The sequence below is a fragment of the Sciurus vulgaris genome (genome assembly GCF_902686455.1).
Source record: "Sciurus vulgaris genome assembly, chromosome: 6".
Classification (NCBI taxonomy): Eukaryota; Metazoa; Chordata; class Mammalia; order Rodentia; family Sciuridae; genus Sciurus; species Sciurus vulgaris.
In genome coordinates this window covers 11,449,681-11,476,461 of record NC_136466.1, presented here as the reverse complement: position 1 = coordinate 11,476,461, position 26,781 = coordinate 11,449,681, and the positions used below count along the sequence as shown (strand labels likewise).

The following is a 26,781-nucleotide window of genomic DNA, read 5'->3' as shown; positions in this document are numbered from 1 at the left end:
GCTGATCTAGAGCGCATAAGAGGATGTTCATCTCTGGAAGGAAATGCTGAACTGTTTTTCAAACTACGGTGTATTGCTACAGCGACGAACATGAGATCCGATTGCTCACCCTACAGCAATCAGTATCGTCAACTTTTTGTATTTTGTACATTCTAGTAGGTGCAGTGACGATTCGTTGTTGTTTAATTTGCATTTCCCTAATGAAAGAATGATACTTGGTATGTTTTTTATTCATCTTCTTTAATGAAGTACTTATTAATATCCTTTGCCTGTTTCTTTCTGTTTTGGTAGGGAAAGAAGACAGTTGTCTTCTTACAGCTGAGTATTTTAAAATCTTTTTGTATTCTGTATACAGATCTTTAACAGATATGTTCTGAAATTATTTTGTCCCTGTCTGTGGATTATCTTTTTATTTTCTTAATGGTGCCCTTTATTAAATTTTAATAAAGTCCAATTCATCAAATTATTTTTTCCTTTCATGGATCATGCATTAGGGTTATGACAATAATGCTCATCTCCAAATCCAAGGTCATGTATACTCATCACTATTTTATCCTCTAGATACATCTCACATGTGGCCTGTGATCCATTTGGGTTTAATTCCGCATAAGACATTAAGTTGGAGTCCAGGCTCACTTTTCTGCACATACTTAACTGTCCCAGTACCATTTATTCAAAAGACTATATTCTTTGTCCACTGACTTCTCCTTGCACATTCATCAAAATTCAGTTGCTTCTATTTGCCTGGGTCTATTCTGGCCCATTCCATGCCATTGATTTCTGTGTATATTATTTCACCCAAACCATGTTGTCCTGATTACTGTAGCTTTACAGTAAGTCGTGAAACTGGATAGCATAATTCCTAAGTCTGTTCTTCTTCAGTATTGTATTGGCAATATTTATTTTGAAATGACTTTTTTAATTTCAAAATGCCTGCTTGGGTTCTTCTCCCCTCTTTCAAATTCTATTTTTCTCTAATCATCTAATTTCTGATTATTTAAAAATTCAGATTTATGTTGTTCCTTTATAATTTTTAAGAATCTGATTCTTGCAGCTAGTTTTGAATAGCAAAGCTATTATAGCTGTCATCTGTTTTTGTGGGGATCTAGCTCTGCATGTTTTCAGTGTTTCTAGGGGGTTATTATGTTTCATTTTCTTTTTTATTTTTCTAACAACTTTGCATGAGCTTCATATAATCTTGGTTACTTATTACTGAAATGACATAACTTTCCCTGTAGTTCAGAAGGAACAGGAGAGAAAGGATACATTTTATCTTCGAGATTTCAAGCCCACTCTTGTTTGTTCTTTGCAAAACAATGAAAAACTTGACCCGTATTTTCTAAGGTCTGATTCTTCTGGCGACTTCACACACTATGACTCCTGTTCTGATCGATCACTTCAAGCAGTTTTGTATCAGCGCTAGAGCTTTCTTTGAAATACAGCCTTGATTTTGACAGTTTGAAAAGTTGGTAGGAACCGGAACTACCGAATCCTATGCATTGTCGTGGAGTGGCTCCTTTGTACCTGTGAATTGGATCTAGCAGAACTTCCATTTCAGGCAACTTTTCTTAGATTTGCCATCACTACCCATGAGCACAGAGTGGTCATTAAAGGGCCCTCTGACCTCAGGCCATTAGAAGTTTGTTACCCTCTCTCTGCTCTGTATGGCTTCAATAGCCCTGTTCCTATTGTTTGGTTGTCCCCACCTGCTCATATTAAGTTAATAAAACACTTTGTCAACTAGTTTTATTTTTTAAGTTCTGTCTTGAAGTGCTGGGGATGGGACTCAGGGTCACGGACATGAGAGGCAAAGGCCCTGCCACTGCGCCACCCCCCAGCCCTGTCAACTGGTTTATTGCCGTTGTTGTCTATGTGACTTTGATTTTGTCGTCCTAATCATTCAGCACTTTTTATTTGGGAGGAGAGATTTTCAAATATCAAACCAACCTCAACTTCCTCAAATAAGCCAAACTTGGTTGTAGTATATTATTCTCTTCACATATCACTGAATTTATTTTGCTAATATTTTGTCAGGAAATTGGTATAAATTTTCATAAAATATGTTGGTTTATTTATTTTTTCATGAAATACCCATGTTGAGTTTTGTTATCAAGTTTATACTGGGCAAATGCCAAAAGTTCATTGTTTTTGTAATATGAGTTTATGTTAAATTGATTTTATTTATTCCTTAAAGATTTGGTAGAATTCACCAGTGAAGCCATCTGAGCCTTTCCATAGATGACATATTGCAGTTAAAGATTTTATTCCTTAAGAATATAGAGAGCAGATTTTTCTACCCCTTCATTTAATCTTTAAATCATTGTCATTTAATCTTTAAAATCATTTGAATACAGCTGTTCAAAATCTGTTCTTATGATTTTAATGTTCAAAATTGCCATGCTATGTCTCCATTTTCATTCTTCATATTGGCAATCCAGTCATCTTTCTTTTTTGTTTGCTGATATGTTTTGCCAGTTTATGATTTTATTGTTTTAAGAATGAAATGTTGGTCTTTTATAGTTTCTCTATTATATATTCATTTCTACTTCACGAACTTCTGCTCTCAGTGATTTACTTCCTTCTATTTTGTTGTTCTTGCCTTAACATCTTACGATGATTGCTGTTATAAAGATGGACTTCTTTAAAAATAAATACTGTACATTATAAAACCCATAAATTGAATAATATAGCTTAAACGCTATTCATTTTCCTCTGAGCATGGCTTTGGCTATAGTCCATGCACTGTGATATATTGTATGTTTGGTAACGTCCAAGAAAATAAATGTTCCAATTTTCACCCGGATATGTTCTTTGACTCAGAGGTTATTTATAGTACTCAATTTCCAAATATTTTGAAGTGTTCTACTTACCATTTTCTTATTTGCATCTCAATGATTTCCGCTGTCAAAGAACCTTCATACGATTGCAATCCTTTGGTAACTGTTGAAGATTCCCTTTCTAGACCAGTATAATTGTTTTATGCTCACTTGAAAAGAATGTTTATTCGACGGTGTTGTCTGCAGCATTTTCTCCATGTCCATTCAGCCAGGTTTACAGTGTTGTTAAACTGTTCTACCTGTCACTAATAATTGTTGTCCTGATCTATCAACTACTGAGAAAGATAACTGTGGTCGTGAGTTTGTGTATTTATTGTTTCAGTTCTGTCGATATTTGCCCTATATATTTTCAGGCAATGTTTTAGACCTATCAAACACAGATCTGCTCTATCTTTCTGATACATTGTCATGATGAAAGGTCCCCCTTTATATTCAATAATTTTTCTCTTTTCAAACACTGTTTTACCCACTATTAATAGAGCTGCATCAACCTTTTGTTTAGTGTTTTCATGATATCATTTTCTATTCTTTAATTTTCAACTCTATCTTCGTATCTAACATTTGTTTTTATAAGAAGCACGTAACAATGCTTTTTTAAAGTCCACTCTGAAACTCTGGTTTATAATTGAAGGATTAGTTCAATTACAAATAAACTAATTATATTTGTATATATGTATTGTTTTACAATGTTTTCTATTTGTACCATTTACTCTGTATTATTTTCTGTCCTTTTATCCCTCATGTGAATTAACCACATATTTTGAACCATACGTGTCCCTTCTTCCTCTTTTTGGGTTTTATAATTTTTTTTTTACTATTCTTTTTATAAGCTATCACATTGATCAGAACATGTGACCTTGATTTAATAAGGTAATAATTATTTAGCACTGTTATCACTTCTTAGATAATTCAGGGCTCTTTGAATACTTTAATTCCAGTGACTTTCCTAATTTTTGTGTGGCTATGCCTATCCTAAGTTGTTCAATCTGTAAGTCAACTTCCACTCCCTCAGGACACTAACATTTTGGGGGTCAGGGTGCTAGAACCCAGGACCTCACATAGGCCAGGCAAGTCTACTATGGAGCTACACCCCCACCCTGATCTTGACTTTTTAAGACCAGGGTGGTTACCTCACAGAATGACCTGCCTCTTTGATTTGTTTGCTCTTGGTTTCATTTCACTTTGTCTTCTTTCTCATTCACTTTCTGGAAACCAGTAGTGAAAACTGGCTGAAATAGATTTAGGGTAAATACTTTTGGATTTTGGATTTTGTCACATCAGGCACATGATAAGTCAAACCTCATAATAAAGTGTCCAGCACGCTCTCTAACACTTAAAAGATAAACAGCAGAGTTTCTCAACTTTGAAACTAGTGACATTTTGAGGTGGATAATTCTATTTTTTTTTTTTTTTTTTTTTTGTGGTGCTGGGGATTGAACCCAGGGCCTTGTGCTTACGAGGCAAGCACACTACCAACTGAGCTATATCGCCAGCCCGATAATTCTGTTTTTGTGGGGCTCTCCTGTGCATGTTAGGGTACTTAGAGATAGGTACTTAGAGATAGGGTACTTAGGCCTCCACCGATTTGATTGTCATGAACAGTCAAAAATGTCTCCAGACATTGCCAAGTGTTCCTTGGGGGGCAAAATGTGTCCCAGCTCAGAACCACTGGTAAGGAACAAAAACTCAAATATTTTTTGATAAATAAATATTCCCCTAAGCACTTACTAGCAGGCCTTATTCAAAGATTTTAGAATAACAGCTAAACAGGACATGATCCCTGACTTCAACATCTCAGTTTTGAGAAAAAACAATCTGAAAAACAGGAAATTGAAATATGGCATCAAAAGTTTTGTGATAGGAATAATCATGTTATTATGAGAGGAAGACACATTGGTTGGATGTGGCTTGGGTGTGCTGCATCTCTCAGAGAGTCGCATGTTGAAAGCCTACTCTTCAACGTATTGGTATTTAGAGGTGGAGCCTGGAAGGAAGTGACTGGGTCATCGGAGCATCACAATCCTAAGGGACTGAAACCTGTCTCGCAGAGTGGGTTAGTTGTTCTCCTGAGAGCAAGTTGTTATAAAACAGCATGACTGGACCCCCTGCTCTCTGGCTTCCTATCTCCCTAGGAGGTCCTTCTGTCTTGCATGTATTCCCACCAGAATGCCATCACCATGATGTGACGTAGCCAGAGGAGCCCTCACTAGCAGCCAAATTGATGGGTCCACCTGATCTTTGGCTACCAGGCTGCACAACTGTTCATTAAGCAAGTCTCTTTTCTTTATAAAGTAAGAAACTTCAGGTATTTTGGTATAGCAACAGGAAATGGACTAACGCAGAGAAATGCTTAACTCAGTCTGGAGCAAATGTTCTTTCATGGAGGAACAGCGAATTCTTGGTTGAAACCAGGAGAACAGACTTTTCTTCCCTTTCCCAGAAAGTTCCAAAAGTACGAAGTACTAATATACAGATTGGAAATAAACTTTCTATAAATGAATTATCAAAACACACATAATTTCTAGGCTGTGTTTCAGGATATGATCAATGAAAATAATCAACTAAAATACAGGAATATAAGTAAGATGACCAAGGGGTGAGAACTAGAGATGGCACTTCTTCAGTAGTTAATAGCAAATAGATAGTATTTGCCAGTTCTACATATCACTTAGTCTGATTGGGGAAGACTACATGATGGAAAGCAAGTTCACACCAGTCAGGACTCATGCCACACACATCCCCTTCTTGTTGACACTGAAAGGCTTTGCCCTAAATGAGAGTACCCAGCTGTGCACACTGGTCCAGCAACCTACACTTCTAAACTTCTTCCTGACCAAGTGTTTCTCCAGCTCACTTGCAACCGAAGTCAGAGGCTGGCCAATCACTGCACTGGGCCTGTTTCCTCTACCTGCTGGGCATGGAGCTCTATGAGCCTTCCCAACTCCCCTGAATTTTGCTCTGGCCACGTGATTAAGTTCTAGCTCAGAGTATGCCGGAGTGGAAACACTTCTTCCAGTTCTGGGTCCTGGAAAGTTCCATGGGTAGTTCTTTGCACTGTGTTCCCTCCTGCTGGCTTGATGAAGACAAACTTTGAGACGTTGGAAGCCACCATTTTAAAATGGTAGTCAAGGAGTGGAAGGAGCCAGTGCCTCTGAGTCACCACTTGGAGAGGAGAAGCCCTGTCAGGAATGCCCACACTGGGTTTCACATGAACAGGAGGTAAACTTCCACTGTGCTAAGTCACTAGGCCTCATGGCTCATCTAGGAGAGCAGGCAGCCTTACCCACCTACACACCAAAGCAGAGAAAAAGCCAGGTTCTGCTGTGGCCATCACCTCAGCTGCTCAGACATGCATGGTATGTCAGCACGATTCAGCAAACCAAAGAACAGAGCCTTCTGCCAGAACAGTTCACTGGTATTCCCTGGAGTCAATGGGTATGTGGGAGGCTATTTGCAAGGCCACTGCTAAAGATCACGCTTCATTGAGTGTCTGCAGCACAGGAATACGAAAGGGTGCAGGCTTTGATGTCAGGCAGACGTGGCTTTGTATCTTGACACCCCACCCTGATAATTCCTTGTCTTACTTTCCCTGGGCCTTTGTTTCTTCATCTACAAAATGAGAGTAATAACACCTCACAGGAAGTTTGTGGGGATCAAAGAACTGATAGTATATAATACACTGGCATAGCTCCTGGAGTGTCCAAAGTACTCAATTAATTCTTCCCAACAACCATGAAATTAACAAATTAGGAAAGTATTTACCCTTCTAATTAGAAGACTAAGCAAGAGGTGGCCTTTCCACTAGGGATGTGTACTTATCTTTCTGTGTAAATGTTGATTATTTCATAGAGAGGAACCAGCTTCAACAAACACGTTTATGTTTTCTTTGGTCTAAATAAGGAGGAGAATTTAAGTTTTCAGAAAGTTCAAAATCAAAGTGTAAACAAAGGTAGCATTCATTAATTTTATAACTTTTCCCTTATGTGAAATAAATGTCATATTTTCAAAGCAATAACAGCAGAACATATGCTGGGATTTGACCCAGAAGGAGAACAATAAATGAGACAGTCCACACAACAGAGGGTAGTGAAGTGTTTTTCTGAGTAAGATTAATTGACAGAAGAGGAGGTCCTTCCCTATTCCCATGTGGCCTCAGATGGAATGACTTCATGGACAAAAGGTGACCCATCACCAAGGTAATAAGGTGGCAGCAGGCAGTTCCCTTCACCCAAGCCTCTCTCCGTAAACAAGCTTTGGCCACAGACAGGTAAACAGAATTCTTCCAGGTATGCTGGTGGAGCTGGGAGCTGTCGCAGCCATACTCTCCCATCTGCAGGAGAGGGAGGCTGAAATGTCAGGGCAACCAGCATGCAGAGGAAAGCATGATGAGAGCCGCCCACCACCATGACTAAGTGCTCTTGGGGACAATCCCTGCTCAGAGGGCAGAAAGCAAATATCCAGATGTTATGAGCTGCCAGATGTGATTAACTGAGGAAAGGTAAAGCTGCCCACTTAACCATCTGAGCAGCCCTGCTCATCAAAGTGACCCCAGAGTTTTCTGCAAAAGCATTCATCAACGAAACAAATGGAGGCTCCATCCGTCTCCCATCCCCGTCCCTTTTCTCCCTCCCTCTGATCAAGTCAGAACAGTGGCCTATTTTTAAACCACTGGCAATGTGTTCTCTCGTGGAAATGTGTGGGCTTCCTGAGACAGGCTGATGCTCCCTCCAAGGAGAAACAGGCACGCTGAAGGCTGCGCCCACTCTCCCGTCCTTCCTCTCCCCCGGGAGTGTGGCCGAGGAGTCGGGAAGAGCAGGCTTGAGGAGGGAGCTTGCTCCCCATGCAGAGGAGTAGGGAGGATCTGATGTTGACTTCCATGACAGGGGATGCTGCAGGCTGCTCTCCTCCATGGAAGGAAGGGAAGGTCAGGGCTTAGGTATAAATCCACCCCATGTAAAGAAACTGAGAGAGGGAGATCAAGCCGGGGAAGAAGCAAACAGACCCCAGGTGCAGATTCCAACGTCTTTTCAAGAAAGGGAGTTTAAGCAGATCTCAGTGTCTCTGTAACATGCATCTGAGGGGCTTTTGATATAATAGAAACATTTCATTAAACATCGGAGACTTGTTTTAAACAAGATCACAAGACCAATTTACAAAAACAAAACAAAACAGCCCCAAAACACTTTTAAGCCAGGAGGCTGTCCTTCACTTACAATCGCTCCAGCTGCTTCAGATCCTGGAAGGCGCCTCTCTCGATGATGCTGACCTGGTTGTCTTCCAGATGCCTAGAACCAAAGAGGCAATGAGGGTCAAGGACAAAGCTGGGCTGGGGTCCTCATGTGAAGCCTCGGGCCATATGGCCAAGGCTGCTCAGTCCCTCCCAGGACCCTTTGGGCACCTTCACTGGGATCAGTCTGGTGGGACAAGATAACACATTCCAGTTTGGTGTCAGGGCAACCAGGGTGTCACCGCCTGTACACTTCTACCTGACAGATTGGTTTCCATGCCTCTATTTTAAGAATGTTCTCAGCAAATGTCCCCCCAAGCACTGCAGGATGTTGCACAGAACAGAAAGAGGTAGAAGGTGCTGCTTATAGAAACCACACATCTCTCTCTCAGAGGTCCCTCCTCCAAGGATTCAAAAATACTTCATTGAAAAGGGCCTTCCCGGTTTACCCTAGGAGAAGGGCTGAAGCTACTGTGAGAAGCTGGCTGTGACTAAGAAAATCAGCCTGGTCCCAGGAACTTCTCCAGCCCAGGGCCTGGCTGAGCTCAAGCTCAGGATGATGATCACAAAGTGCTGTCTTCCTCCACCTAGCCCCAGACCTTGCTCGCCCCTTAAGCCTCCCAGAAGGTGATTAAAAATCCTGAACACCCTACTTAAGTGAGTTTGATTGGTGCATGTGGCACATCCTAAGAACTGAGCACACAATGAAACATTTGTTTCTTTACCTTAAAAAAAAAAAAAAAAGTGGCAGCTTAAAATGGATTAGCTGAACAGTAGGGAAGGGAAGCCTGAAGCTGCACGTGGGTGGGGCTGACCCTGGGCAGGAAAGGACGCAGATGCTGAATGACTGGGTGGCTGAATGGGATCAGGGGAGCTGCTGTGGCTGCAGGATGTTCTTGGAGAGCGGAGTCTAGGAAGGGCCCTAGATTCCTCTAGATTGGGCAGGAGGAGCGGTGCCTGGAGACCCGAAGAATAGCAGGAGAGGAAACCCAGCCTCAGAAGAGCGCCCCTTCAGTGCAGATGAACCTCCCGGAACGTCCCACTCTGGGATGCGTCATGACCTTTGAGCTTCTCAGGGTTAACACTTGAGCCTTTGTGTTTAATTTTAGTCTGTTTCCCCTACTGTGACTAAGGAAAAGAAGGCAGAACTCCTCTGTCATCTGACTCCCAGTCTAACACAGGGAGCTATCTAGCACAGCAGTCACCTCGGAACTGCTTATGCAAGGAATGAAGAACTAAAGATGACCCTGGGCCCCAGCACACCCTGCCTTGATATCAAGGAGAAGGCTAGTCTGGGACTTGTGAGGTGCCTGGCAGGGCAGGCAGAGGCACTTGGTTAGGCTCAACGGTATTTTACATTCGTGTTTCCAGCTCTGAACGGACCAGAATTGATGCTTGGTCAGGCAGGTCACCCAGTATGCTGCAGTCCTCGTCTATTCTGACCTCACACTTTGTCACCTCTGGTCCCTTACAGGTCCCTCACCTCACAGATACAGTACTGTTTGAACGGAGAGGCTGAGAGCCAAGGAGAAATGGCATGCCCATGGCCTCACAGCTGGCGAGGCTGGGAGCCTTGGCTCCTGAGCTTCCCCGCCCAGCTTGGAAGCCCTGGCTACTTCAGATCTGCTGGTGCTGCTCTATTAAATTAGCTAGTCGAACTCTCTGAGACTCAGTCTCCTACTTTGTAAAAGAGAAAATAAAACATCACACAAGTTCTTAGAATAAAAACGGAATAAATAAACCATCAAGTCCAGGATCAGAAGTAAAATTAAAGGCTTAGTAAATGTTCCTTCCTGTCTCTCTTCTTTTCTTTTCCCCTCTGTCATATGACAAGGAACTTAGAAAGCTAACAGGCTCACATTAGCAGGTCTTCTAAATGGGGAGCCAGTTCAGGACTAGGGCTTGCTCACTAGGCTTTACTCCCCATCAACCACAGAGCTTGCTGTATTATTTCTTAATTAGAATGAGAACTAACTCCAGGGAGGCTGAGTGTCACATTCCACCTGCGTTTGGGAAGGAGCCTCCCAGAGTGCGTCTCTTAGTTCTGGACTCATTAATCGGACACTCTCGGCTTCTTTCAGAAAGAGAAGTACCCAGACGCAGGTGAGATTTTTGCCCCTTCTCCATCTTGCTCAGGCCTGGGGCGGTGGACTTTAGTTGCTTCCTCAAGAGGCTTTGTGACCTCTGGCTTCCTGTTGGCTTTGCCCTGTGGGAGTTTCCCCCGCGGGAGACACAGTGGGTGAACAGTGAAGTGGGGGACATATTCCCTTCCCTCCTGTCATAACTTCAAGTTGACTGTGACCCTGTCCCCAAGACCACAGTGCTGTCAGACAGTCCCGCCTTGGCTGGGCTCTGGAGACCACCCTTCCCACTGTTCCTCGAAGCTCAGGGCCGCAGCAGCTCCCTGGTGCCACTAGTCTGGGGAACTGCGCCTCCTCTTCTTGGATTCTCACACCTTTGCAAATGATACTTTTTTTAGCTCTCTGCATTTGCCCTACACCAGTGGCACCTGTTGAAAGTTATCTGCGCCCCTTTAAGACCTACTTCCTAAATCTATCAGAGTCCAGCTAGTGTCTGGCACTTAAAGCCTCCATAAACTGATGAATAAAACTATCAATGAATGAATAAGCCACGAAACTCCCATGGAGACCTCTGAGCTGAGAACGGAGAAAAGCAGGCATGGAAGGCGCTCCAATCACCCTGTTCCCCTGGTCCCACGCAGGAGGACAGGGGCTCCAGGAGGAGCTGGGTTCCCAGAAGGGCTGCCTGTGGCTGGAGTCTGGTCTGAGTTAGAGGGACACAGACTGTGTTCATTTTCAGCCTCTTGGCATTGTTATTTTTTCAGTTTTAGCACTGGATCAGAATCGGATATGGCCCTCATGTGATGATGGTTAGGGTGGAGTTTAACTCTTTTATTAACCCCATTTGGGATAGATAAAGCTGGCTTCCGTACTGTGAGCACAGAGAGCCCTTACATAGAGTACTAAGAAAGGGACTATAATTGATACCACCAGAAGAGACCTTTTCCTACTCCCGCCCCATGGGAGAAATAACTGTCACTGGCAACTCTTACATCTCTTCCTTGAATACCTTTCACTTAGGGAAGATTACCCTGGAATGAGACTAAAATTTGCCAGTCTCTGTTTTATCTGTTTTCACCCATTTATCTGCACTGAATTAACAGTTCAGGATGGAAATGGGTGGCAAACTCAGATTATTCAAGACCATAGAGTCTTTTCTGGCTTCACTATAAATTGTAAATAAGGAACAGATATGGGAAATGTGCCAAGATGTGATGAAAGCTTTAAAGAAAAAAGAGAGAGTTATCTAGGTTACTCAGCTAAAAAGAAGACTGAGGGGGAATATGTTAAAAAGTTTAGATATTTTATTGGTGTTAGAAAGCATTTCAGCTATTCTACCTAACAGATTCCTTTGCAGTAATAAAGTACCACTTGAATGGGATTGTCTTTGAATTGATAAGGAAGATAATGAAACAGTATATTAATAGTATCTATAAAGTAGGGGTAAAAGGTTTTTTGGCATTGCTTATCAAAATAAAAGGGATGTACCAATTAACTGTAAAGATAAACTGTAGTCAAAGGAATGTTATAGACCCATCCAGAGGATATTAATATGATCTTTGTGATTATTTTAAATTTTCTATTTGCAGAGCACAGATATGAAAATTGGAATTTTTATTAGTCTTTCTGATGTAACAGTAAGAAATATCAAAGGGTTATTTTTGACTTAGAAAATGAAGCATTGTAATTTCCAATTTGTAAGAAGGGAAATCTCTGACAGATGCAGAGGGAAGAAAAGGAAAAAATAGGCTAAAAAAATGTGTTTTTTAACTGGGCAAATCACCTTGAATCAGGAGTCTCCTGCTTATCCCCCACTCAACTGCGGGATCCCCTCATCCTTATCTCAACTTCAATTCTGATCCAGGCACACCTTATCAGAGCTGCCAGTCAATTAACAGAAACATAGCTGCTCAGGGCAAAAGAAAGGCTTGGCACAGGGTGGATCCTCCCTCTGAGGATGATGACAGTAGAATGTTCAAGACCAAAGACAGGCAAAGATGTCAGTGCCAGGAAGGGTCTGGAAGCATCTGGTAGCTGGAGACCCAGCAGTGAGATCCCTGCATCCCTATACACTGGTGCTCAGGGAAACTCAGGTAAGCCCCTGCACATCAGAACTGCATTTCCTTTCTTTTTCTTTCTCCTTCCCTACCCCACCTCCCTTCCTTCTTCCTTCCTTCCTTTCTTCCTGCTGGAATTGAATCCAGAGCCATGTGCATGCTCAGCATGTGCTCTAGCCCTGTTGCATTTTCAAAATGGGTACTGCCTTGGTTTCCTGAGCTTCTAGAATGTAAATGCACAGCAACATGAAATTCAGGTTCAAAGACACAAAGTTGGGCTCCAATCCCAACTCTCAGTCACCTGCTATGCAAAGCTGGGATGATTTAATCTATCTGTGCTGTCTCCTCTGCATAATGACGCTGACCTCACATGTTAGCACTGCATAAACCCATGTTTGATCTATGGAAAGTTTCACGTACTTGTTGGTTACCATCATCATTGTTATTACTAACACATCTTAATTGGGAAAACAACACTGTAAAAGTGATAATGAGAATAATCTACAACTGTTCGTGAAAATGTTGAAACCATAAAGCATTCTATATGTAACCGTGAAGTGTAAGGACATGTAATTATTCATTTCCTATATTTCAAATGAGAAAACCAAGGCCTAAAAATGTACAGAGATTTGCCCAAGTTACATGGGCAATTAATTCTAAATCCATGAGTTCTGTGTACAAATTCACCCTATTATACAGGTTATTAGGGAAAAGGAGATGGCTTTCAGGTACTAACACTTAAGCCATCACTTCTAGTGGAAACAAATTGCCAGCTGAGATTCTGTGGCATCAATAACAGCAAGGTTGTGGCCACATTGCCCAGATTGCACCTCAGGTCTAGAGCCAGACTGACAGACCAAAATCAACCACTGAGTAAAGAGGGGGAAAGAATCCAATTGCTCCTAGGGAGGTGAATTCCTTTGCACCTCTGGATGTCTTAGACTTTTCAGTGAACAAGCATTTGGGAAGCTCCTTGCCACTTGCGGACTTCAGGATGTGTAAAAGTGCTCAATATGCAGTTATGAAACTGAATATTCCTCGCTCCCCATTCCATCAATGCCCATCTCAAATTTTGCGACCTATCTGCACAGCTGTGAACATTCAGCAAGGGCTCTGACCCTGTCTGACCCTCTCCCTCCTTCCTCTCCATTAAGCAACAAGATAAATAACGTTTTTCCTGATTGCTATTTTAATGCACAGACTGGAGAAAAAATTATAATCTCTGTGGAGGGAAGCATGGTTAGTCAACCTGACATTGCTGTCATTCTGGAGGCTGGGCATGTTGATTTATTCATTTATAGCTCTGTTTTCCCTGTCACTGGAACTGAGTCCTTCCATCTATCTTGTCCAGCCAGCAGCATCCAGACATGGAAGGAGATATCAGTGAGCACTTGGGTACAGTAATGAAGGGTTTTCTGTTGCAGGATGGTGGATTCCTATTGCCCAGTTCTTGGGAGTGTGAGGTCATGGCAGAGGAACATTTTCACAAGGTTAGAAAGCTGAAAATGAAAATGTATCTGCTACTTACAAGACTCGGAGGTTCTTTAGCCCAGCAAAGTCCATCTTGGTGATCCTGGTGATATTATTTCTGTCCAGGTCACTGCAATGAAAAGCAAACTCAAGTCAAAATTTTGCTCGTTACTTCTGTTCTCTTCACCCCAGACTGGCTTGGACAGGGAGGCTGCTGCCTGTCAAGGATAAAGCATCTCCAATGATTAATGATATCCCTTGAGCATGCCCAACTAGCCTCATGGATGCTGTTTGGAATAAGCTATTCAATATTATGTAAAAGAGCTCTGTTATACTTAACTGCCTGGTTTCTGTGGCCCCTTCTTTAACTAACAAACTTTTCTTTGGATGTCCCTCCTTTCCGCGCTTTCAGGACATGTCATACAAAAGGGACTGACTCCTCATCCAGATTCTAGGGATCCCAGAAATGGGCACCTGATCCAGAACAGGCATATAAGTATCTTCAGTTCATCTGATCACAACAATTGGTTGAGAAATGCATACATGACTCGCACTAACAATAATTCTCTATCCACTGGGATTGCTGAACTTCAGGGTTGCCAGAAGTCATCTTTGCCACCATTAAAAGATAGTGTCCCAGAACCAGAAAATGAAAAAGAGACATTCTTTGTGCAATTGTGTGAGTGTCTGGACCTACTCATACCAGCAGCCACCTCTGTATTCTGACATGACATGAGCCCATCAATACATCACCTTCATATTTTGGCTTAAACCAGTTTGAACTGAATATTCTATCACTTGAAACCAAAAGAGATACAATGGAATAATACTCAGTTTTAAAGAAGAATGAAATTCTGGCATTTGCTGGTAAATGGATGAAGTTAAAGAATATCATGCTAAGAGAAATAAGTCGAACCCCAAAAAACGAAGGTCAAACGAATGTTTTCTCTGATATGTGGATGCAATTCACAATAAGGGGGTGGGGGATAGGGAAAAATAGACTTACTTTATATTAGGTAGAGGGGAGTGAAGGGAGGGGAAGGGGTATGGGGGTAGGAATGATAGTAGAGTGAAACAGACATTATGACCTCATGTACATATGTGACTACCTGACTAATGTGATCCTACAACACGTACAATCATAAAAATGAGAGATTACACTCCATTTATGTATTATATCAAAATGTATAAATGCATGCTACTATCATGTTCAACTAATTAGAACAAATAAAAATTTTTTTTAAAAAGAATCTTTACTGACTTTGGTACATAACTAGATATCAATAGACAAGTGTGTCCAATAGACAAACAAACAAACACAACATCTATTTTCCAACTACTTTGCATACTCCCTGAAGGGAAAGACCATCTCTCACTTAATGTCACAGCCCAACATAGCAGGGTATGCCCCTGGCACATGGTAGAGTATGCCCCTGGCAAGAATACTCCTGCCTCCACTTGTAAGCTTATGTGCCTAAAAATGGCCCTGAAGAGGACAATTCTCCATCAAAGCACTGAAAGCCTTCTGGTGATAATATGGGAGTCAAGGATGAAGGGGGGATCATGAGTGGGAAAACCAGGGAGAAGGGAAAACGTAACAGCAAGAATGAAATTGCCATATAAATATAAATGTCCTGTGTTCACTAACTTCATCTCAGACTATGGATGCTAGAGAAAAAAACCAGGAATAAAATGTTACAATTCTTAATAATGGATGATGTACTTAGTCCCTACATATTATGCCTTCCACATGAAAAATGTTTCAGTGATTTGTTGACCCTCAGTTCTGTAAATTGGCTTTCTCTCCTCCAGAACGTGTATATTCTGTTGAACATCACTTAATGATCAGACCTATGGAGAGCAGTGACAGAGGATGGGCGAGTAGTGACTGAGATTGGGGGGTCTCTGATGACCTCATGGCTGTGGCATGCTGGGTGCCTGGGAATGTTTCTGTGCAAGGGCACAGGATGCTTAGCTGCTGTGGCAATGCCCTGCATGCTCTGTGCATGAGTTCTATCAGCTCTGACCTTCAGGCACACAGCTCCCGGGAAGGAAGGAATTCTTATGCTAGACAACCACAATGTTTCACCAGCTCCGTGGCTGCCCACTTACAGTAACTTTTAACAAAGGACTTTCTTGAGAGCTACACAAATCTCCTAACATTGCATTTTGCAACTGCAGATTGCAAATACAGAAAAGCTACATAGGATGTCCTAGTTTCTGTAACCTTCCTGAATACAAAGAATAATGGTTGCATAGTCTTTAACCTGATAATGAGACATATATAAAAAAAGATTGCTGTGGTAACTCTTTAGATCTGCATCTCCATCAGAGAGCAGAGCTCCACCTGATCCCAGCTTAATCTTCGAGATCTGTGTCTGTGAATATTTTCCAATCCCCCTGCACCCCCCCACTGGCCAGATCTGAGAATTTGATTGTGCTGGTCATGGCACAGACCTGTCTGAAAAAGGGTGTCACTGAGTGATTTCATCACTGTGCAAACATTGTAGAGTGTACTTACACAAACAAGAAAGCTGCGACGCCTGAGACAATATCATTTTAAGGGAGCACTGTGGGACATGTGGTCCGTCGTTGGCACATGGGCCCCATGAGACATCTTCCCAGTGAAGAACTGCTCTTAGGTCACCCAGGTGGCTGGGCAGAGATTCAAACTCAGGACTGCTTGGCCGTGGAGCTCAGGCTCCCAAACGCTGACTCTGCCAGGAGAGCCCATAGCACATCCGGAGAGTCATCATTTCTCTGGTTTTCCTGGTTGGGTTCTAAAGTTCTCATCATGCAACAGTGCCCCAGAGAGACTTAGGAATGATACATTGACATAAAAGTTTTTGGATTCCAGCAGTTTGTCTGAAAAATAATCAGGCTTGAGGAGGGATTATCCTCATAAAATCAGAAATAAAAGTCAAGTGAGTCCTTGTGTCACCTCACCTGGGTACCACCTCCCTTCCTCATCTGGTGTCCCATCATCTACAGCTGCCATCCAAGGTGCTTCCTAGCTAGCCTGGAGTGGGGAAGCAGCATGAGCCTTCTCAGACCACAGAGCATGCTGCCAAGAAAGTGCAAGAGGTGCAGAGGGAAGACAAGGACCATGGACGGAGGGGCCACAACCACAGCCAGGCATCCGTGTGAGCCCCCAGCCATCGCACACCTTCTCCTCACCTCCCAACTGCACTGGGATGGCTGTCTGGGGACCCCAACAACTGCAAATATGACAATGCAACCAAGGGTTTAATTATCAAGACGCAGCATGGAAAGCAGCAGCTTGTGCTAGTGGCTGTGGCACCGATATTTTCAATTAATATTGATTATGCAAAGGGGCACAGAGTGTGCTGCTGAAATGCAGAGGACAGGCAGGTGGGTGTGTGGAGGGCTCTCCTGGCAGAGTAGTGTTTGCTCCAGAGCGGAGCAGTCCTGAGTTTGAATCCCTGCCCAGCCACCTGGGTGAACAAAGAGCACTTCACCTTACTTCGAGGCTCTGTTCTCCACCGGCAACACAAGGATGGTGGCCTTTGCCTCAGGAGCTTCTAGGAGGGTTAAATGAGATGATGAGTACGCTGGGTTTATCCGCACTACTTCCTGGTCACTAGGATTACTGCGCTTAGTGGATGTGCAAGCTTGCAGCTCTACTCTGGGATTTCAGTTCACCCAGAGAAGCTGACCACCCTATACCGCAAACTCTGTGACTACAAATATATCTCCCCAAGAGTCCCTTGTTGGCCATCTTCCCATGGGTGACTCGGATATATTTCTTGACTGATAGAGTGCCAGCACCACGAGGCTGCCTCAACATTGCAGCATTCCTGACACCCTTTCCAAGGCCCCTGGGTGCGGAGTGGTGCAGGGGGCCAGAGAGGAGGAGGGCTCTCCCCCCGGCTGAGTTCTGTCCACCCCCACCGGAGAGAAGCCAGGGAGCATGTGGGCTTTGATGGGAGACAGGTCAAAGATTCAAATCTCTGTCCCACCCTCTGCCCCCAGCCCCAGCTTTGAGTTTGACTAACTCACCTAATTTCTCTGAGTTTCCATGGTTACTGTTACCATCTCCTACCTGTAGACCATAGGATGGTAAAGAACCAAGCCTGGCCTTCAAACAAGCTTAGCTGGAGATGCAAATTAATTAAATGACACTAAGGAGGGGCTGTCCATCCCACCCCAGGCCCCACTGCCCAGTCAGGCCTCTCTAGATGTTCAGCAAAACTTCTTGATCCTCACTGGCCTCTGAGGGAATCAGTATGTGTCTGCCTAGGGTGAGCAGTGGTCTCACGAGGGGCAACCCCAGATGGGGAGGTGAGGATGGCTGTAGACGTGGGGCAGGGAAGCATGCTGGCTGTAAACTGTGTCTATAATGTTTTGCCTGACACTCATAGGTAGAGCCTATGCACATTTTCCTTGAACCCAAGCAGGCCCGTGAAGACTTCTGGGACAAACAAGATTGTGGCAGAAGGGATTCTGCTGGATTCTGAAGCTAGAAGGGGCAACAGGTGGCCCCCTGGTGCTGTGGGACACTCGCTCTCTCTCTCTCAGCACCTGTATCAGAGCCTGGAGCTGCCAAGAAAGAGCAGAAGGTCTGGAGTCCCCAGCTACAGAGTCCATGAGAGGGAATCAGAGAAACAGGAGCTCAAGGAGCCGGCCTGGCTGTTGGAATCTTTCCAGCCAAGAGGGCAGGCGAGCAGGTGAGCACAGCTTCGAGGTTCCAACCAGTCACCAGCCACTACAACTTATGAGAAACTCGGAGCCCAAACCATTGAGCTGAACCCCTCTTGGTTTCCTGACCCACAGAAATGGTGGGTAAAGCAAATGCTGTGTTTTAAGTCATTAAGATTTGGGGTGATTCATTTTGTAACAAGAGAGGTAGAACAGAAAGGGAGAGAAGGCCACCTTCTGAGCATTTAGAAGCTCCATTCACATAACTCTCCATGCAAAGTCAAGACCCACCTGCTGACTTTGTGGTCCTTAGTACACTGCAGTCAAGGATGGGTCGCAGGGGTGAAGGCACACACATGTCACTCTGAGGATGAGAAGTGGCCCTCTCTTGGGCTCAGGGAAGTAAAGACTGCATAATTAGGGATGCCATCCCTCCAAGTGAAGCACAGGATATCACAAGGAATCACTACAATGTTCCATTACTCATCATGATAATAATTATCATGACCAAATACTGTGGCAGACTGCAGAGCTGTCCACCAAACCATTTTGTGTACACATATAGACTACATTTCCCAGCTTCCCTTGCACATGTCCCATGACTGAGCTCTCAGCACTAGTATGTAGGCTAAGTACCATATGCTGCTTTCAGGCTTAAAGCCATGAAACTTCCTGCCATACTTTCTCTTTCCACATACTGTGCTGGATTCATTAGGAACAGCAGAGGACTCCCAAGATGGCAGAACCATGGATGAGTTCATGGACAGATACTTCTCCTCCTTGGCCTCCCCATGTACACACCTTAGACTCAGGCATGCTTGGAAAGAACTGCTAAGGCCCTGAAATGCGAGAACCATCTGTAATAGCATTCAACACTGGTAAAGACAATAGCTTACATTTCCATCCTTGCTTCCGTCCTGTCTTTGCAACAGTTCTATTTCCCTTCAACAGATTAAAACCACCATGGATCAGCCTTCCTAAGGGCTGGCATGTGCTGAGCCTGCACTATGCACCTAGCACTGTGCTAAACACCTCGGGTCCACTTCTCTAATTCAGACAGCAATCATCTGTGGTAGGTACAATGATCTCATTTTCACACAAGGAGGCTAAAGTTTAGTTTCTCCTAACCCTGATCCTTAGAAAAGTTACCCACAAGATCAGATAACAGTAAGTAGCAAGGCTGAGATTTGAACCTGGACTCTGAATACAGAAGCCAAGTTTTTAGCCATCACATCACATGTCCATCTACCACCAGAGTCTGAGGATTTTCTATGTTTCAAGTTATCTACTGAATGGACAGAGAAAGAGGATGCATAAATAAACAGAATAAGACAGAACGGAATTTCTCACCCCTGTGCATTGAAAGAAACAAAGGCATGCTCCTAGTGGACAGCTCCAGTCAGACGGCATGTTTCCAAACCCGTCTCAGTGAAGCTGGGGCCAGTGGGAATGCTGAGTCCCTCTGCAAAGCCACAAAGGAAGAGCTTCCCTGTGGCCTCTGCTGGCATCTGATGTCTGCCATGTTGCTCATCATCTGCCATGTTGCTCCATAAACAGGCATCACCATGGTGACCTCCACATTATTTTTCCCCATTCCAGTATGAGAATCATAAACCAACGCTGAGCCTTAGAACTCTGTGGTATTTTCACATCTGTTTGACACCTTGAGCGGATGGGAAGAAAGAGGAATTCAGAGCAACATTGAAAAAAATGAAACAAAATATGAAACAAAAATTACATTTTTAGGGCTTGCACTATCCCTGTCTTGGCACAAATATATTCATACCTTTCTTTTTCTTCATTCTGCAACATTCCTGCAGAACTTTCTTTATGCCATGACACATCTGCAAAGAGGGAGGAGGAGGAAAAGTGTACCCCCAGAGAAACAACGCAGTGCGGAGAAAGGGGCTTCAGTGGAGAACCCAGGAGCTGTGGATTTGAATCCAGCTTCCTCACTTCTTAGCTGTGTGGGCTTGGGAAGGACTCAACTTCACTGAGTCTCAGAAATTACAAGTGCTGTTGTGAGTTTTATAAATTATGACCCCAAAAATCAGCTCTGCAGGATAATCCTGAGATGCAAATGACCATGAGCAAGGGAACAGCTTCTAGACAGTGCTCAGAGCAGTGCATTGTACCCACAGCCAACAGCTGCAGGAGAGGATGGAGGCCAAGGCACAGGTCAAGATGGGCTTCAAAAAGAACATCTGTCTGTGATGATGGAACATATAGATGCTGACTTATGATGACTCAACTTGAGTTTTCTAACTTAACAATGTTGCACAAGCATTCTCAATCATTGTTTTTTAATAAATTGTATGAAATATTCAACACTTTGTTTAAAACTAGGGTTGCATTAGATGATTTTGCCAACTCCAGGCTAACCTAAGTGTCCTGAGCACTTTTACAGCAACTTAGGCTAAGCTATGATAAGCAGCAGGTGAGGCTTATTACATGCATTTTGACTTAGGATATTTTCAAGTTACAATGGATTTATTGGGATGTAACAGTACCATAAATAAAGGGCACCTGTACAAAGAACATCTTTGGTCCAGATCAGACTTTTAAAACCAGACCCTCATCCCCTGTAACATTCGAATACAGAATGTCACCTTCCTGGTGGAAGGAAAGATAACAGGCTGTCATCAAAAGGTGAATGTGCATGGTTGCCACACACTGTCACTGTACCCATTTTAAGTGTGCACCAGTAGAGATTACAGGGAACCCACGCAGGGCGTGATGTCTGTAGTCTACTTGCAATGCCTAGGAGGCTGGACAACATGACTTATGAAGACCTGTCAATTTAAAGGTCTGTCATTCTCATGTCTTAGGAACCATAACCAAGTTGATTTTAAAAACTAAAAGAATATAGCTTGATCCTTACCCTCAGGGATCTTGGAGTCTAGTTGAGCAGATGGATAAAGACTCATGAGATACTTAGAGAATAATGTAAGAATCTGCAAAACTAACTGCTAAGAGATGAGGTCTAAATTCCACGTAGAGTGGGTGACCAGGCGTGAGAGGATGCTAAGAGCAGGAACTTGGAAGAAGACCTCCTAGGGGAGCCAGGGAGGCAGACTGTGGTAGGATGGTGGATGGAGGGAATCACGCAGAAACCAAGGAACTGAGGACATGGCAGGAAGCTCCGAGGAAGGCTTCAGATGCCCCACCATCAAGACCCCAGAGTATGATTCAGAGACTCATGCTCAGGAAAATGTCAAGAGGGCCCAGAACCAAGACGCCCCAGAGCTCTGATGTGCCACCAGCAAAGAGAGGGGATCCTGTCAAACCAGAACAAACTGGCAAGGGGGCTTCGGCCTCAGTGTCAGTTATCTGATCTCCACCCTGGGAGGCTGAATGGACCCAAGGCAGGGCTGGCTCCTGGGCCCTTTCACCTCCCTGTGAGGTGGGCAGGCGACAGGAAGGAGAAACAGAGTAAGGACAAGGAATGCAGTCTCCTGGTTCCTTCCTGAGAGCCCATCCAGGTTAGCGGGTTTTGCCAGCAGAGGTCACAACTCCTCTTCAGGATTCTACCAGTTTTCTGGTTCAAGAACACTTTTCATCTCTTCTGGCTTAGTGGTGGGAGCTACTCCCCCCTTCTTTAATCCCATGGTTCCCCAAACCACACCCACACCTCTGAAATAGCCCTATGCAAACCAAACTTCCTTGGGCAATTCCGATTCAAGTTTTCCACGTATTTTTTGTTTCTTCTGATTTATCATGTATTTAACAAATGTGCCTTGGCCATTAACTCTCAGGGGCTGTAATAAATGCTAGGACACAGATGTAAATAATACTGGCATGGTTCCTGCCCAAGGAACTAAGCGTTTAATGAGGAAAAAATAAATAAAGGAGCAATTAGCAAGGACGGTGAAAAAGTCTAAATCACAAGTTGACAAATGTTCTTAAAAATTCCATGCAGTAAATAATTTGGATTTTGTGAGCCATGTTTTCTATCACAACATTCAACTTTCTCTGTAGTGTGAGAGTAGCCATAGACTGTCTGTAACAAATGGGAATGGCTTTACTCCCAATAAAACTTTATTCATAAAAATAGACTGGAGAAGGTTGGATTTGGACCAAGGACTGCAGTACACTTCTGCTCCATGCTATGCTGCAGGCAAAACCAAAAACTTACAGAGAATATAAAGGAATGAGATTGTAAGGGTCAGGGAGACTTCTAGAAAAAGGTGGCCTTTTCACTAAGACCTGAGAATGAGCATAGATAGGTCAACCTGAAAACACACAATTGTCACCAGGGGAAAGGGGGTAGATTGCTTTTCCCCAAACCAGTGACCATACTCTTTTCCCATAAGAGGGCTTCCAATAAAAAATGCTTACCCAAACTGTCTGTAAGGGAGACTTACATAAGACACTAGCCATGCTCTCTGTTTCCTAGAAGTAAGGAAGTTCCCAGCTGCCGATTAAGCCCCTGGGAATAGCACAGATCAAACCAGACCAGGCCAGCTGCAGTAGCAATGGAGCCATGCTCACCTCTTTTACCTTTAGGCTCATTATCATAGCATCCTACTGCGTTTCCCTGGTAAAATTCCTGCCCTTTTGTGCCATAACAGCTGACAATTACTATAATGATGACCATAAGAGGCCATAAAAGGAGCAAAAAAGGCAGTACCTGAATTCTTAGAAAATCTCCACCCTCCCCAAAAACCTCATAAATACCCGCATTGGCAGTCTCTTCCCTCCCTATAGCCTCAATGCTCAGCCTCCTGTGGAGGACCGATCTGAGAGCCATACCTTCCTGCTTCTCCTATTTTTTGACCAAGGACAAAATTTTCATTGCTGCTTACCCAGTACATTGTTCATTTATTGGAGAGGCCCAGCTCAGGTGGAAATTGGTAACAAGAGGGAAAGAAATCATTCTGGATAAAAGAAACCGCAAGTATAAAAGACCAGAGGCATTGCCTTAGGATAACTGCAAGCTGACCTGTTCGGCTGTACAAGCACGTTGCAAGGAAAAGGGGGCCCCTTCCTCCCTTCATTCCTGTCTCTCCTGTCTTCCTCTGTCCCTTCCTCCCGTCCATCTTTCTTTTCTTCCCAAGACAAATCTTCATTATGCACCTGCTGGAGCCTGGCCTTACCTTGTGCTCATGACCAAAAAGAAGCAGAACAACAAAGAGTTCCTTCAAGGAACTCTTGTTCTCTTGGTGAGTGTGGCAGAGAGGTTTCAAGGTGGTCCCTGCGGCCACCACCATCCCTTCTAGAGTCTGGGAAGAGAAACAGGAGGAGGGCCTCTTTGGGTCAGTTTCATGTGATTTTAAAGCTCATCTCTCTAGGGGACTCTTCCCTTCCTAACTGCCATGAAGCAAGTGGCCACACTAGGGAGGCTCATGTGACAAGGAACTGAGCTCAGCCTCCAACAACAGCTACCCGGGATCTGAGGACAGCCTATAGGAAGGTGAAGCCCTCTGTCCACAAGGCCCTGAATTCTGCCAACAACCTGGACAGCTCCCAAGTTGATCCTCCCCAGTCGCACCTTGGGTGCAGCCTGCTGAGACCTGAAGCAGAGGCCCTGCAGACCATGGGGAAGGAATGTGTGTTGTTTTGAGCTGCTGGGTTTGTGGTCAGATTGTTAGGCAGCAAGAGAAAAGGACCTGGTGGGAGTCAGGCAACCACCAACAAAGAGTGGGACCACAGATCACGAAAAGGAAATCAGGAGAGGTGAAGAGAATGCAGACGGGCCAGACTTGCTGGCAGTCAGGACCCCTCTCTTGGAGAGGGATCCCGAGTCTGAGGCCAGAAGAAAAGGAGACATCTGAGGCGACAGGCTAAAGAAGGTTCCAGGTGGAGGAACAGAAACAAAAGGCCTGAGGGCAGAAGGCATTTGAATTGCTGTAACCACAAAAAGGAAGCCCAGGTGACCACCCTGGAAGACTCCAGAAAGGCTCATAGAGGCAAGGGGCAAATGGACTGCAGCACCCCTGGGGTTCACAACATGACTCCAGCAATAGGCACCAGAGAAGGGGTCCAGCAGGGAAATAACTGGCAACAGGCTTAGCCTCTTTCCCCCGGAACTGACTAATTCCTTCAATGCCAGCTCCGTTCCACAGCTCAGCAGCCCTGCGGCCAGGTGTGCCCCATTTAATTCTTCCTGCTACAGCCATGGACATTCATGGAGCACCTAAAAGATCCAGGACCATTACTAGGCACTCTGTCAATGCATATGCTTCTGTATTTGCTGACTTTGAAGGCCTTCTGTGTCCTCTCTCCACCCAACCTATTGCTGTTATCCTTTGAATTGAGTCCCCAAAGGATGTTAAAGTCCTTGCCCTTATTAATGTGAATGATGCCTTATTTGGAAATAAGGTCTTTGCAGATGTAATTCGGTTAAAATGAGGTCATTAGGGTGAACCCTAATCCAATATGATTAGTGCTCCTAAAGGAAAAAGAGACAGAGACACAGGGAGATCAAGGCACCTGTAAGTCAAGGAGCACCAAGACTGCTGGCCATCCCCAGGAGCTGGACAGAAGTAAGAAAGGATTGTCATGCACAGACCCAGGAAACAGAAATGTCCCATTTTTAGGCCTTGTCACAGCCCAGTGTATCCCTGCAGCCTGCCCAGCCGGTCTGTCCCACACAGGGGTCTCCCTTTCAGGAGCTCCTGGATCCTGGGCCGTTGCACCGTTCCCTTCATCTCCTGTCACTTTCCACCTCATATGTTGTGCCTGCTTCATGTGTTTGTGACTCATACCCCAGAGAACTATTGCAACACCCATACTTCTCCCAGACCCGGTGGTGGCACTTGGAAAATCATATATTTGCTGGTCATGTCAGGGAGGTGAAGCAAGAAGGGTTTGTTGTTGTTTTGGTTTTGGTGATGGTGGTTGTTTTTTTAACATTCAGATTTTGCTAACCAATATAGTCCATGTTTCCTAAGGTAAATCTGTACTATTCACATACTTCTTACCCCACCACCACCACCACATATGCGGTGATGTAGATGGAAGTGTAGACTGAAGTAGTTCAGGTGACCTGAGGCTCTCCCCATTGCTGCAGTGACAAGGGAGAGTAAAGTTATTTGAGATTCTGGAGATTCGGCCAGCCAGTTAAAGATGATCCCTGTAGGCCCATAATGGGTGTCTTTCTGTCTGTCTCTCCTCTTCCCAGTCCAAAGGATCTAATGCCACCCTCTTCTGACCCTAATGGAAGAGAGAGCAGCATGTGTTCCAGAACCATGCAATTCTAGTGCCACTGGTCACAGGCAGCTGCATGTCCCTGCAGATCACCCTCTCAGGGCTCCATCTCACCCACCAGGAGGGATTATTCAAGTATTCTCTGATGTTTGCACTGCAGTCTCATCAGTTACATAACCACATACAAGTTTAAAAACATATATACGCATTCGAGAAAGAAACGACTGAATTTGATTTTAAAAACTGGCTTCACACTACCACAGTTGTTTGGGAACTAAGCCTCCCTGGGCTAAGTTTTTGGCTTGGCAATGCTCTTGCATATGTAATTTTACACCTGCACATGTTTGCAGCCAGCCCTGTGCAGACAGTTACCTGCAGGGAGAAGAAGGGTCAGGCAGAGGGGCAGCCTGGATGGATGGCTGAGGCCATGGTAAAGGCTCTGCCAGGAGGGATGGGCATGGTGTCTCTGTTTTCTTCCCTTGCAGCAGAAGGGATCCCTGTCACTGTCTTGCTCAGGTCAACTTCAAGCTCCAACACAAAAGGGCCCATGTGGAATAGGACAAGCCCTTTGCTGCAGAGTAGAACCTGCAAACTGGTAGCCCCTGGGTGAATTCTGGTCCAGAGATATGTTTAGTCTGGTTCTCACTGTGATTTTCACATGTGCAAATTAATTGCTGATTTTGGTGTATTTCATTTACAAATCTGGAATTCTAGCCTGAATCCAAAAATCAGATGATCAGATAACTCTAAGCCTTCATGACCACCAATATGCTGGGGCCAAGAGGCAACTGCCCACACTGGATGAGGCATGTGCCCTGTGATTCACCAGTCGTTGATCTGCTGCCATCTCTCAGGTTATGTGCTTAGTTCTTATAAGCATTTGAATTTGAGATCCCTGCTGTACAGGGCGTTAGCAGTTGGGCCCTGTGATCAGATCAGAGAGTGGTATGGTTCCAGGCAAGTTAATTAGCTACCCCTACGATTCTGTTTCCTCATCTTTAAAATGGGCATAGTAACAATACCTTTAGGCTATCATGAAGATTAAATGAGTTGATATATAAAGTGATTCAAGCCTTTGCCCAGTTGCAGAGCAAGTACCCATATACCATTACCACCAGTTTGCAGATTGTTTGGGCAAAACGTGAGCACAGGTAAGAAGAAGGTATTGCCCCATTAACATTGAGGGGCCACTTGGTCCAATCTACAGCCCTCTCTCCTGAGCTCTCTCATCCCTCCAGGCACGTCCTGCAGAGAGTTCTCCCTTATAACATTCCCAGGACATCCCAGTCCTCACTCTCAGA

At 44.2% G+C, this 26,781-nt stretch overlaps 1 protein-coding gene across 1 annotated transcript in view; it reads right to left on the bottom strand.

The window, feature by feature from the left end:
* Positions 1-26,781, bottom strand: part of SLIT3 (slit guidance ligand 3) — a 572,899-nt gene that overhangs the window by 511,925 nt on the left and 34,193 nt on the right. The window contains exons 2-3 of the mRNA XM_079145392.1: positions 13,731-13,802; positions 8,051-8,122 (exon numbers count right to left, since the gene is read on the bottom strand). Coding sequence (XP_079001518.1) covers positions 8,051-8,122; positions 13,731-13,802 — 144 coding nt within the window. The remainder of the gene's footprint in view (positions 1-8,050; positions 8,123-13,730; positions 13,803-26,781) is intronic.